The sequence below is a fragment of the Dreissena polymorpha genome, chromosome 11 (assembly GCF_020536995.1).
Source record: "Dreissena polymorpha isolate Duluth1 chromosome 11, UMN_Dpol_1.0, whole genome shotgun sequence".
In the NCBI taxonomy this organism is placed as follows: Eukaryota; Metazoa; Mollusca; class Bivalvia; order Myida; family Dreissenidae; genus Dreissena; species Dreissena polymorpha.
The window spans coordinates 35,716,300-35,731,290 of NC_068365.1; the positions used below are offsets into that span (position 1 = coordinate 35,716,300).

At 36.4% G+C, this 14,991-nt stretch overlaps 1 protein-coding gene across 4 annotated transcripts in view; it reads right to left on the minus strand.

Annotated features, from left to right (window-relative positions):
• Window positions 1-14,991, minus strand: part of LOC127850232 (alpha-mannosidase 2C1-like) — an 85,422-nt gene that overhangs the window by 14,729 nt on the left and 55,702 nt on the right. For all 4 annotated transcript variants that reach the window (XM_052383100.1, XM_052383099.1, XM_052383102.1 and 1 more), the window contains exons 20-25: window positions 14,517-14,547; window positions 13,597-13,717; window positions 12,392-12,513; window positions 11,155-11,237; window positions 10,523-10,614; window positions 2,338-2,442 (exon numbers count right to left, since the gene is read on the minus strand). In XM_052383100.1, the coding sequence (XP_052239060.1) occupies window positions 2,338-2,442; window positions 10,523-10,614; window positions 11,155-11,237; window positions 12,392-12,513; window positions 13,597-13,717; window positions 14,517-14,547 (554 nt within the window). The remainder of the gene's footprint in view (window positions 1-2,337; window positions 2,443-10,522; window positions 10,615-11,154; window positions 11,238-12,391; window positions 12,514-13,596; window positions 13,718-14,516; window positions 14,548-14,991) is intronic.

The window sequence follows — 14,991 nt, forward strand, 5'->3', positions numbered from 1 at the left end:
TTTTGGCTATTGCTATAAGGAACACTGATTGTTAAGGTGTTAACTTTATTTTACGAAATACTTAACGAAATTTTCGTTGCTTTTGAGCGTTATAGAGACTTTAATAGACTCATGTGCCAGTAGAAAATAAATTAGTGATAGTGTAAGTAGTTCTTATCACATCTAATTGATTCTTTATTTACCTTTCCCTCAATTTATTTACATAACTCTCAATTTTATTCAAATTTAATTAGCATTAATCACATTATGCGATGTTTAAATCGTGAACGTACATTTACAATTACAGAAAAGCGTTTTAATTAGATTCTCAAGTACACTGAGAGATTTATAGAGATATGCTAAATGTGATAAGGTGAATTATAAGTGTTCAAAGAACACAGAATTGCACAAACAACTGGTACATGTACATCAGTACCCTTGTTCCAAAGTTGATTCAATTAGTACTGTTCTTTTATGTGTTTTTATTTTTATGTTACTTAGTCTATAAAATATGCTTTAATTCAACAGTTTTCCAAGTTAGTCAATTCAGGGATTTAAAAAAGGAAAGATGAACCAGAAAAAGGATACACTCAGAACAATTCTACAATAAAACAAGAAGTTTCATGACTATTCAATGTGAGATAAAAATGTATTCCATTAACCCTAATGTTAATTATCCAATCATTTATAAAGACTCATTTAGCTTTATTGCTCCCAATATAATAATGCCTTGCACAACAGCCAAATTTAATGCTGAAAGCTCAAGCATCCAAATTTTTCCATTAAATTAAGTACTGAAGATCTCTTCTGAACAGACATAACAGAATTTAAGACGAAATCCGGTCAAATGAATTCCTTTTTATCGCTGTATTTCCCTGAACAGATGCAATTACAATGTGAAGTTTGGTTGCATAATTCACTAGTGTACGGTCTGCAAAGAAAGTTATTTCAATCTCAGAAATGGCATCTGACTATGAGGCAATTAATGGTTTTTAATTGTAAAGGCAAATCCTCACAATAACAAGAGATTTGTTTGTGAAACACAATACCCCCTTATGCATTTAAAAGCCACACATCAGCTATTTTAGAGAATACCTTTCAAGGCCCATAACTTTGTTAACAAGCAAATTCGTTGAATTGATATCCCCCGCCAATATGCTTCTGTTATATTTGACACTCAGCTAAAAAAGCATTTTTTTAAGATACAAAGGGCCATAACTCTTTTGCTAACAGATGGTGTACAATGCCATTTGGCGTGCATCATCCTCTAATCCATATATATATACTCGAACAAGTTTCAATGAAATCCACAATAGCACTTTCAAGTGTGGCTTCAGACACAAAAAAAGCCAGATGGCCGGACAGCCGGAAAGACGGACGGGAAGACAGACATAGCCAAAACAATATCCCTCCGCCTATGGCGGGGGATAACAAGAGTTCCACGGTCGAAGACACATGCACCCCAAACAGGGCTTTGACCTAGTGACCCCAATTTCAATAGGGGTCATCTACTGTTGCAGGCCAATGCACATGTGAAATATCAAGCAAATCGTTCAATTTGTTGACTAAAGTTATTAATTGAAAACAATTTTCATGCATATTGTGACAATTAGCTTTAACTTTGACCTAGTGACCCAAATTTCAATAGGGGTTATCTACTGTCCAAGGCCCATGCACATGGGAAGTATCAAGCCAATCGGTTGATTCTTTGACGAGTTATTGATCAGAAATGTTTTTCCCACTTATTGTGACAGTGACCATGACCTTTGACCTAGCGACCCCAATTTCAATAGGGGTCATCTACAGTCCAAGTCCAATGCACTTGGGAAGTTTCAGGCAAATCTGTCAATGCTGACGAGTTAGTAATCGGAAACATTTCAATAGGGGTCATCTACTGTCCATCCAATGCACACGGGAAGTATCCAGCTAATCGGTAAATTAGTTGATGAGTTATTGATCGGAAACGCTTTTCACACTTATTGTGGCACTGACCTTGACCTTTGACCTAGTGACCTCAATTTCAATAGAGGTCATCTACTGTTCAAGGCCAATGCACATGAATTGTGAAGTATCAAGCCAATCAGTCAATTCATTGTCGAGTTATTGATCGGAAACTAACTGGTCTACCGACCGACCAACAGATTGACGGACATCCAGGAAAACAATATACACGAAGAAGAGGGGCATAAAAATCAATGGACGAGAGTAAAACTCAAACTTGAACAGTCAGTAATGTAGGTAGACTCTCACACAAAAACTAATGTCATGCAGTATCTGAAAGCGTTTAGGGAAATTATTTGAAGCACACTATTTTTCATAGTGTACACATGTCTCTTTTATACCACATCGACTACTGACCCAGTTTCCATGTGATAGTCCATGACATCCCATGCGTCCCAGTATAGTGGCACATCATCATAGAGAACAAACTGGTTGGCAGGATAGGTTGGGTCTATAGCGTTCCTGAAATTGACAGAGAACATCATATGAAACTGCATCAATAACATTTCTAAAGCAGAGAGCCTAGTTCTGTCACTTAAACCCTTTCCCACTTAGATACGTATTTTCAGGCATTTGTAGTCCCTTAAAAAGTTGAATTTAATTAAAGACCTTTCTCACTAAATTCAAGTTTTAAAGGTTTCATTTCCAACCGTAAGTTACCGATGAGCAGCCAACAGCATAAAACCTTAACAGACTGCGAGTTACTCGCAGGCTGCTCTGGTTTTATTCTGGTTGCAAAAGCTATTTTCACTTGGCTTCTTATAGGGGAAAGGTTAAGTACTGCAGGCACTGAAGTATTTTCTTCACCCACAAGTGTGTTTTTGACCTTCAGAGTTTGGGAGAAAAGACAAGTTTCATTTCTTTCTGGAAAAAACAGTTACCTAACTGAAATCCTGTGTTTTGGGAATGTTCATTATAATACATTTCACACTTATAGTTGGTGTTTACACACACAAAACAAAGGGCATAGCATGATAAAAATATGCATCAAATAAAAGTTATGATTCTTGTACTTTGAAACTTCTCTCAAATTTACTTTGAATCCCTTTTATAATTGTGTTTATATGATCTGCACATTGCAATTACGCTGTGTAATATATAATTGTGCTCTGCATAAGAAAAATAGCATGGAAAAGAAGTCAAGTGCAAAGGGCAATAACTCCATGAATACTATTAAGAGACTTGTGATTTTTGTACTTCGCATTTACTGTAAGTGTCATCTATCAATTTCAAAGTTGTATTTCAATACCATCAATAATAAAGAACTCCAGAAAATGTATTTTACTAAAGGGAAATCACCCCTGATAGGAAAGGTATGGTTCTTGCACTATGCTCTTCCCTTTCAACCCCTCTTTAGGTGTATGAAGTTTTATTTGAAACCCTTCACAACTTCCCGAGTTATGCTCCAAACAAGAAGTAGGCATAATGATGGACAGAGAGATGGAAGGACATACTATATTATACAGACATGGCGAAAGCCCATCGGATATTGCCGACGAACAATTAAAAAGGTATTTTTTCAAAAATTGTAACCCACTTGCAGTTATCAGAACAACATATTTTGCGGTTACCCGATTATGATATTTCCGAATATAAAAAGTTCATTGTCGCCAAATTTCTTAAGTCAGTAATACATTTCAAATTTGATAAATTCTGAGAATTATTCCAAAAGTTGAATTATTCCGCATGGTCGCAACACAAAGTAGTCGGACATTTACGATTTTTTGTTTTGTTGCACCCATGTCACAATTTCAAGATGACAGACAATAAAAAGAAATTACGATGCTCAGCGAAAATGACAATTAAAAATCAAATCTCATCTGAAGTAGCACTTGGCACACTAGTGATGCATAACTTCATTATATTTTGTGCTAAAATAATAAATAAGTAATAAGTAGAAAGTTGTAATAGTCACAAAAGAAGACCATTAGCAATTTTTAAAGGATATGTTTTGACATGAACATCTACAAATCCTGCAACATTAAGCCCTTTTTGTCTGCAGTCTTATCAGATTAGTACACTTGATAAACATCTGCAATTTTTAGTAAATCTGGACGATATATGTTCTTGACAGTCGCATTCTGATAGGTGCTTTCATTGATGCAAGTTTATTCTCTATCAGCCGGTTTACCTAATTCTTACACTTGATAAATATCTGCAATATCAAATAAATCTTTAAAATGGATGCACTTGGTTTCACTGATATAGTTGTATTGCAATTACATTTGTACTGCTCATCAGAATTTCTATCAGATTACTTCAGCTGCAGTACTGTCAAAAATATTCTTTTAATGGTGATTTTGTCTTGGTGAAGCAAAATAGGGTTTTATAAATCAGAGTTGCCTTCACTTTTCTGTCACATATTTAAATGTTCCTGAAAACATGATTTGCAACCATTACCGGTAATGCCACATATGTCAAGCAGAATGTTGTATTCTTGTGTTGTATCTACTCAAACTAGCAAACAAGTTTCTCAACATTTGAAAATGTATAGGCAAAACAAGAGGGCCTGAAAGGCCCAAAGTCGCTCACCTGAGATTCAAAGGAACTGACCTGTTCTTTGCAGCCCAAGATGTCATAAGAACAAGCAAATTCGTTTAATTGATATCCCCCGCCAAAATGCTTCTGGACACAAAAATGTTATATTTGACACTCAAAAAAGCATTTTTTCAAGATACAAAGGGCCATAACTCTGTTATTAACAGATGGTGTACAATGCCATTTGGCGTGCATCATCCTCTTATCCATATATATACTCATACCAAGTTTCAATGAAATCCGCCAAAGCACTTACAAGATATGGCTCCGGACGGAAGGACGAACAACGCCAAAACAATATCCCTCCGCCGATGGCGGGGGTTAACAAAATGTTCGTACCAACTTTCATGACAAGTGAACACCCTGGCAGCCACATTTTTCTTTAGACCAGAACCATTTTCATTCATATCCAAGATATTATTTAAACAAATATTCTGACAAAGTTTCATGAAGATTCATGAAACCATATATGGAAAAATGCCAAGCCCCCTGGTGGCCATATTTTTCAAGCAACTGGAGCCATTTTCTTGTCCAAGATATGATTGGGACAAATCTTCCAACAATGTTTTATGATGATCAGACAATAATTATGGCATCTAGAGTGTTAACAAGGTTTTACTAAAGCAATATATAGCAATATTAGGAAAAATGCCCCGCCCCTTGGTGGCCATGTTTTTAAAACAACCAAAACCATTTTTGAAATCATCCAAGATATCATTGGGACAAAACTTCTGACCAAGTTTCATGACGATTGGAAAATAAATTTGGCCTCTAGAGTGTTGACATGGTTTTACTATAACCATATAAGGAAAAATGCCACGCACCTTGGCGGCCATGTTTTCTAACCAACCGGCATCATTTTTAAACTTGTCCAAGATATTATTGGGATGAATCTTCTGACTAAGTTTCATGAAGATCGGACAATAAATGTGGCCTCTACAGTGTTAGCAAGATTTTACCAAAGTCGTATATATCCATATAGGGAACAAGAGGGCCTGAAAGGCTCAAAGTCGCTCACCAGAGATAACAAGATATTATTGGGACAAATCTTCTGACCAAGTTTCATGAAGATCGGAAAATAAATGTGGCCTCTAGAGTGTTTACAAGGTTTTACTATAGCCATATAAGGAAAAATGCCCTGTCCCCGTGGTGGCCATGTTTTTCAACCAACCGGCATCATTTTTGAACTCGTCCAAGATATAATGGGGATGGATTATCTGACCGAGTTTCATGAAGATGGGACTATAAATGTGGCCTCTAGAGTGTTAACAAGATTTTACTAAAGACATAAATAGCTATATAAGGTAAAATGCCCTGCCCCTTGGCAGCCATGTTTTTCAAGCAAACGTGACCATTTTTGAACTCATCCAAGATATTAATAAGACAAATCTTCTGACCATATTTCATGACAATTGGAAATAAATGTTGCCTCTAGAGTGTTAACAAGGTATTACAAAAGCCATATATAGCCTTATAAGGAAAAATGCCCCGCCCCCTGGTGGCCATGTTTTTAAAGAAACTGAAACCATTTCGAACTCATCCAAGATATCATTGGGACAAATCTTCTGACCAAGTTTCATGAAGATCAGAAAATAAATGTGGCCTCTAGAGTGTTAACAAGGTTTTACTATAGCCACAAAAGGAAAACTTCCCCACACCCTGGCAGCCATGTTTTTCAACCAACCGGCATCATTTTCGAACTCTCCAAGGATTTATTGGGATGAATCTTCTGACCAAGTTTCATGAAGATTGGACAATAAATGTGGCCTCTACAGTGTTAACAAGATTTTACTATAGCCATATACGGAAAAATGCCATGCCCCTTGGCAGCCATGTTTTTCAAGCAAAGGTTATCATTTTTGAACTCATCAAGGATATTATTGGGATAAATCTTCAGACAAAGTTCCATGAAGATCGGAAAATAAATGTGGCCTCTAAAGTGTTAACAAGGTCTTACTATGTTTTTCAACCAACCAGCATCATTTCTGAACTCGTCCAAGATATTTTTTATTGGGATGAATCTTCTGATCAGTTTCATGAAGATTAGACAATAAATGTGGCCTCTAGAGTGTTAACAAGATTATACTGTAGCCATATATAGCCTTATAATGAACATGCCCCGCCCCTTGGCAGCCATGTTTTTCAAGCAAACATAACCATTTTCGAACTCATCCAAGATATCATTGAGAAAATCTTCTGACCAAATTTCATGAAGATTGGACAATAAATGTGGCCTCTAGAGAGTTAACAAGGCAAATTTTGACGGTGCGCGATGCACGACAGACAAAAGGCCATCACAAAAGCTCACCATGAGCACGTTGTGCTCTGGTTAGCTTAACAAGAAATGTGTCCACAGGACACGGATGCCCCCAACTGTAACTTTGTCACTACATAAAAGTATAACTGTGTAAACGCTTGGTAGAAGTTATTAGCTTTTTTCAAATCCTAAACGCAGATTTGGAACCTAAACGCGGACCCTAAGTTCAAGGTCAAGGTCACAGGGGTCAAAATTTGTGTGCGTATGTAAAGGCCTTGTCCATATACACATGCATGCCAGATATGAAATTGCTATCTGAAGCGACATAGAAGTTATGAGCATTTTTCGAAATCTAAACACAAAGTGTGACGGACAGACGGACGGACAGACGAACGGACAGTCCGATCACTATATGCCCTCCTTCGGGGGCATAAAAATGTCTTAGAATATCAAAATAAATCAGAAAGCCACATAAACTAGAGAGCGGACAACATGCTTAATCCTTGAAATGCACTAAGTGACCCCGTGACCTAGTTTCTGACCCGGCATGACCCATATTCGTTCTTGACCTAGATATTGTCTTGATACAACTTCTTACCAAGTTTAGTAAAGATCAGATGAAAACTACTTCAATTAGAGAGCGGACACCATGCTAAATCCTTGAAATGCACTAAGTGACCCAGTGACCTAGTTTTTGACCCGGCATGACCCATATTCGAACTTGACCTAGATATTGTCTTGATACAACTTCTGACTAAGTTTAGTAAAGATCAGATGAAAACTACTTCAATTAGAGAGCGGACACCATGCTAAATCCTTGAAATGCACTAAGTGACCCCGTGACCTAGTTTTTGACCCGGCATGACCCATATTCGAACTTGACCTAGATATTGTCTGGATACAACTTCTGACCAAGTTTGGTAAAGATCGGATTAAAACTATTTAAATTAGAGAGCGGACACAAAAAGTGACCGACCGACGGACAGTGCGAAAACTATATACCCCCTTTTCTTCGAAATGGGGGCATAAAAACACATTGCCCTTCATTAAATTTTCTTAAACAATGCATATTTTTTTAGTGTAAAAATTACATAACCTATAACATTGGTTGTTATCTAAATTCATATATCAATAGAGGAAATTAAGACTTATGTGTTTAATTAAAGAAGTATTCCTAAATTTTGAAAGTCAGCACACTTTTTGGTCAAAACTATATTTAGAAGCATTCTGGCTTCTGCACTAACTGTGACAGAACTTGTAGTTATATTATCATGCTTTTAACTTAACTTTTTTATTTCTCTATTATGATTGTGAAAAAGATGGACATTTAAAGAATTACAAAACATGTGAATAGCAAGGAAATTAGATCTCCACAAACATTCCACACTGATTTCACAATACTTTCACACCATGTTGTACTTAGTAAAGGGAAGTAATCATGTCTTCACCAACTAAACAATTCAGTGACCAGTGATCTCCCATGACTACCAACTTCTATGAGAGAACACAACAAAAAACAACTTCCTTTTGGTCTAATAACATTGATTTGGAATTCAAATATGTTTTAGTGTATTTTATTATTTAATAAAAAATTAGATCATTATAATACAAGAGACATTCATCCATAAAAATAATAATTTGACTTTAATTAGTATTTTCTAAAAAACAGTCCAAGCAATTATGGGCAATTAATTCATTTTATAAATATTCCCAGTACTACAAAACTGTAGAAACCCACCTAAAGGCATACATTCTGGTAATATTTACATTTCAAAGGTTGTTTGGATTCCAGTGAGTTGTTCCTAAGAAAAAGGCAGGTAAACAATGAAACACCTCAGCAGCAAAATCTTAAGTTCCATAACTCTTAGATCATAATTAAAGTGAAGAAGACTTTCAATGAAGTTCAGACAGGAATTAATTTGTTTAATACTAATTTCAGAAATTTCAGAAGAACTATAATTCTGAGCTAAATTCTGAGAAAAATCGTCTTAATGCATGTGCCTTAAGAGTTTTGTCCCAGAAAAGCCAATGCAGTCTGCAGAGGCAAACAATGGACAACACTTTCCACCTGTAGGAAATTTGTTGTTCAAAGGAAGTCCCTTCCACATACGAATTCTGTCTTGGCGGAAAGTGTTGTCCCTGATTAGCCTGTGTGGACTGCAAAGGCTAATCTGCACAGGCTAGTCTGGGATGACACTAGGCACATTCATTAAACACAGATTTCCAAGAACGAGGCTCAATTATTTATACATCATGTTTTTGAAATATGCAAACATTCTCTCATTGCAGGTTCCAATGCAGTCTAAAGTTCCAGCCTGTAGTTTCTAAGATATAGCATGGAAAAGTAAGCAATGGAATACAAGACTATTGCCAAGCAATAAAAGTCCCCTACCGGCTCCACCATTATCAGAAATTCCACCATTGTCAGAATATTTTTTATCTGTTGCCATAGCAACCATAACTTTTTACGTAGGAACAAAACCAAATGACGTGCATAATCTCCATATTGCCATCTATCCTAGTTTCAAGTTTCATGAAAAAATATTAAGAACTTTTAAAGTTATCGCAGGATCCAGAACACCACCATTTTCAGCAGTATTTCTAGTCTATTTGTTGCCATAGCAACCAGAATTTTTGATGTAGGAACAAAATGAAATGACGTGAATAATGTCCATATTGCCATCTATCTATGTTTCACGTTTCATGAAAAAATATTAAGAACTTTTAAAGTTATCGCAGGATCCAGAAAAGTGTGACAGACTGACTGACTGACTGACTGACTGACTGACTGACTGACTGACTGACTGACTGACTGACTGACTGACTGACGGACAGACAGACAGACAGACAGACGGAGCACAAACCATAAGTCCTTCTCCGGTAAAACCGGTAGGGGACTAAAAAGAAGACATGTGTTTGTCAGAAACACAATGACCCCTATTGCGCCCCTTTGAAGCCATATATTTGACCTTTGACCTTGAAGGATGACCTTGACCTTTCACCACTCAAAATGTGCAGCTTTATGAGACATCCATGCCAAATATCAAGTTGCTATCTTCAATATTGCAAATGTTATGACCAAGGTTAATGTTTTGGGACACACACAATGAATGAATGAATGAATGAATGAATGAATGAATGAATGAATGAATGAATGAATGAATGAATGAATAAACGAATGACAGACAGGCTAAAAACAATATACACCCGTTCTTTCAATCCGGGGGCATAAAAAGTCCCGTTACGACAAACATATATGAAGAATTAAGTCTTGGTAGCATGCACATACATGTATGTTCCTGGTAAAGAACCTTGCCAACAAGTTTCATTTAGTTCAAGCTGGAAGGTCATGAGAAATCGTCCATACAGAAAGTGTAATGGAAGGACAGAAAGTGTGATGGAAGGACAGAAAATGTGGATTGAAGGACACAAAGTGTGATGGAAAGACACAAAGTGTGATGGAAAGATAGAGTTAATCATAGAAGGGCAGAAAGTGTGATGGAAGGACAGAAAATGTGATGGAAGGACATACAGAGTAAGGGAAGAACAGAAAGTGTGATGAATAGACAGAGTGTGATGAATGGACAGTAAGTGTTATGGTAGAACAGAACGTGTGATGGACGACAGACGTAAAGTTGAAGCAGCGACTATTTATGCAACCCCTTTTTATGAGTATCTACTACATGAATAATTCAAACAGATTACTCATCATGACTTCACAACAACGCTGGCCAAAAGCTTTCCTACCTGTCTGATCCTGCCATATACATCTCTACAACTCGCCCCTGCCTGTCCACATGGGCTGTCAAATGGCTGTTCTGCAGCTTGAAGTAGTTTGCCTGCAATTAAGGTAACAAGAAAACAGGGTTAAATGCATGTGTCCCCACAGGATAATAGGCTTTTATTTAGAAGAGACTGTCTTTAAATGAACATTTCCAGTAAAAGCGGAAAGTGTTGTTCCTGATAAGCTGTGCGGACTTTACAGGATAGTCTGTGACGACACTACGCACATGCATTTAGCCAAGTTTGCCAGAACAAGATTAACTTTCCTGGTATTAAATATCCTTATATTCAGTTTTGGTGATAGAAGTTAAAATATGTGCATATTTTAAAAGAACTAGATATTAGTAGTAAATATACATTTTAAGACACATGTTTAGTGTAATTCGATCAACATGCTAGCATTTTACATTTTCGACATTATTTCATTACATCACTAACACAATTATATTATACCAGTATATAGTAAAGAAATAACGTTTACTTAATATTCTACATGCAGCCCATGAATAATTACAAATCAAAACATATCTATGAGCATACACTTGTACCATTGATATTTTGGTCAATATATGATGGTGTGTTATAACAGGTATTACCTTTTTTTCTATTGTTACTGACTTAAAAGACAACGTCTGCTTTGTCAGTGCACGGAATCCATAGCTGTCAATATTGACATAATCTGTAAAAGAAATACATACTGCTTTTGCAAGAACATATGAACCTCCCTCTGAGAAAATAGGGCTTAATGCATGTGTGCAGTGTCTGAGAAAATAGGGCTTAATGCATGTGTGTAGTGTCTGAGAAAATAGGGCTTAATGCATGTGTGTAGTGTCTGAGAAAATATGGCTTAATGCATGTGTGCAGTGTCTGAGAAAATAGGGCTTAATGCATGTGTGTAGTGTCTGAGAAAATAAGGCTTAATGCATATGTGCAGTGTCTGAGAAAATAGGGCTTAATGCATATGTGCAGTGACTGAGAAAATAGGGCTTAATGCATGTGTGTAGTGTCTGAGAAAATAGGGCTAAACGCATGTGTGTAGTGTCTGAGAAAATATGGCTTAATGCATGTGTGTAGTGTCTGAGAAAATAGGGCTTAATGCATGTGTGTAGTGTCTGAGAAAATAAGGCTTAATGCATATGTGTAGTGTCTGAGAAAATAGGGCTTAATGCATGTGTGTAGTGTCTGAGAAAATAGGGCTTAATGCATGTGTGCAGTGTCGCCCTAGATTAGCCTGTGCAGTCCATATTGGCTAATAAGTGACACTACTTTCCTTCTAATTTGGATTTGTGCAAAGAAGAGACTTCCTTTAAACTGAAAAATACCCATAAAAGCAGAAAGTGTCATTCCTGATTAGCCTGCGTAGACTGCAAAGGTTCATGTGGGACACTTAAACCACATGCATTAACAACCCCTTTGTGGGACACTTAAACCACATGCATTAACAACCCCTTTGTAGGACACTTAAACCACATGCATTAACAACCCCTTTGTGGGACACTTAAACCACATGCATTAACAACCCCTTTGTGGGACACTTAAACCACATGCATTAACAACCCCTTTGTGGGACACTTAAACCACATGCATTAACAACCCCTTTGTGGGACACTTAAACCACATGCATTAACAACCCCTTTGTGGGACACTTAAACCACATGCATTAACAACCCCTTTGTGGGACACTTAAACCACATGCATTAACAATCCCTTTGCCCACAGCAAGGCTCAAATATATTTATCTAAAAACATCAACCATGTTTAAGAAACCGAAAAGTTAATATTTTGAACAATTCGATCCTGGTTTAATAAAAACCAAAAGCACTTAGAACTTACACAAGGCATTGCCATCTCTGTCAGTCTGTGGGGCATCAGACATCTCAGACTTGCTGGTCTTCTGCTTCTTATTCAAAGGTCCTTCCTGTTGACCTTTAGTTGGTATGGTAACCACCTCCGATCTAGAACATGAGATCATTTTATTGAATAAAACATTTTAAACAGCTTTTACAGTGGTAGGTTGTTTTGATTTGTTAACTGTTTGAACAGTTTGTTACTTATGTTACAATGGTCAGTTCATGTACTCAAACTTTTCCTGGGCAGACTGTGAGAGTGCATAAGTCATTTTGATCATGAGTTCGAGCACTTAAGGAATTTTCAACTACAACTATGAAGGATTTCCAGAAACACAATGTTAAATATCAGCCAACATGAATAATTGAAAATTTTCAATCAAACATTGCATTCCATGCAGGTTTTACATTTTGATTGAATAATGTAAAGTTGATAAACACAAATAGTGATTTTGTCCATGCACTTTTTTCTATTAAAGACCAACTTGCTAGGCATTTGCCTGCGAGTTCCTTTCATTAGCAAATCTTGGACAAATAGCACTGCCTATATAGGCTATACGAAAGTACTTGAGTCATGCTTTTGGAAAATGGGGCTTAATTCACCCAAGTTTGCACAAGCTTATCAGGCACATACAGCTTTCCCCCATAACAGGATTTTCCTTCAGATGAGACTTTCTTTAAAAAAGCATTCCATAAAAGCATAATGTAGTGGTGTAGGGAGGTTTAACTTGTTGAGATGTGAATACTACATCAGTGTAGTTTGATGGGTCGATAACACTGTATGGAATGTAGAAATAGACCCACAGCAGCAGCTTTGTTACATCACATACATGTAGTACATGACTAGGGTCAAAGGTAATTTCATGCTCAAATTGATATTTAATTGGCTTATATATATATATATATATACATGTATATACTTCTTTAGATAATTCTGGTGACTTTATTCAAGGATGAAAATAGACATTCAAAATGACAATTTTATAGTGCATGCAAATGACGCATACTATGGCAATTTTAAATAGTGTCATGAGCACAAGGATTTTTAAATTATAAACAAATGCAAAATAAGTATGAAAACAAAATATTGCAAAAACAGCAACCATTGAAGAATTATTAAAGCTCCTCTTACGTCCTTGCCTACAAAATCCTGGGGTTAAAAAGCACAATTTTGTACTTCTAAACAAATACCTGTCAAATGACTGGGTATTCCATATCAAATGGCCCTTGGTTGAGTCTGCTTCACTGTCAGGTTGCTTAGTTACTGCATGACAACCGTTGGTGAATAGGTTTTCTCCAGTGACCATGATCTCTAAAGTAACAAACTTTCAAACATCATTGATATTTAAACAACATTTTAACTATTCAAATCACTTTTGCTAATAAAAAAAAATTGCAATGCAACGCTATTTTTATATGCATGTTATTACTGTTGATGGGTACATAAAACTTCGTGATTATAACATAACCATGCAATTATTATATTTCTACCTCAATACATGCTTGGGAACGATAACACAATATTAATGTACATGTGTCCAGTTGATTGTGCATTTGTACACAAAACTCGGTCTGGGAAAAATAGACTTAATGCATGTGCTGAACGTGTCATCCCTGTGCAGTCTGGCAGGCAAATCAGGTATGACACTTTGCTTTTATGGATTTTTTTGTTTCAATGAAGTCTCTGCTTACCTTCTGAAAATCCATTTATTCTGAAAGTGACATCCCTGATTAGCTTGTTCCTGCAAAGGCTAATCTGGGACAACACTTTATGCAAAAACATTAAACAAGGTTTCCCCATAGCAAGACTCATATCTATAAACTTATCATATGTGTCTTGTTCTGAGAAAACTAGGCTTCATTCATGTGCTTAAAGTGTCGTCCCAGATAAGCCTGTGCAGTCCGCACAGGCTAATCAGGGACGACACTTTCCGCCTAAACTTGATTTTCGGTAAGGAGGTACTTCCTTGAAACTAAAAATACCATTAAAGTGGAAAGTGTCTTTGCCGACTTCACAGGCTAATCTGGGACCACACTTTACGCACATGAATTAAGCCCAGTTTTCTCAGAACAAGACACATATGCATGTTAAGGTCAACCTCGTTCCATACCATTGTAATACTTGTGAGCATCTTCATAGACCTGGAAGAAAAAAAAAAAGAGTCAAACATGCAAAATAAAATGAACTCCCTTGAATTATATTATACTGCATTAATTGCTCTATCTGAACTTAAATTTTTTAATTACGTCAATTTTCTTATAAAGAACAACTCAACAGTACATTTTTGCAGTGAACAAGTTTTGGCAAATAAAATACTGTACTATACAATGCAGAACATGATTTGTTATACCCTCAAATTTCATTCTGAAAAATTGGTGCATGTTTTACATTGATACAACACAATTCTGGCTGTTCAAATATTGGTAAATGACGCCATGTTCCTTTTTCCAGAAAAACTACACCCTATCATTGTGCAGAATACAGGGATGTCATAGACATACCAAATAGCAGGTAACGATAGATGTTATTGAGAGAGCAGCAGTAAGTTTAGCAATTGAAGCGTTCTAATAAAATATTAACAACAT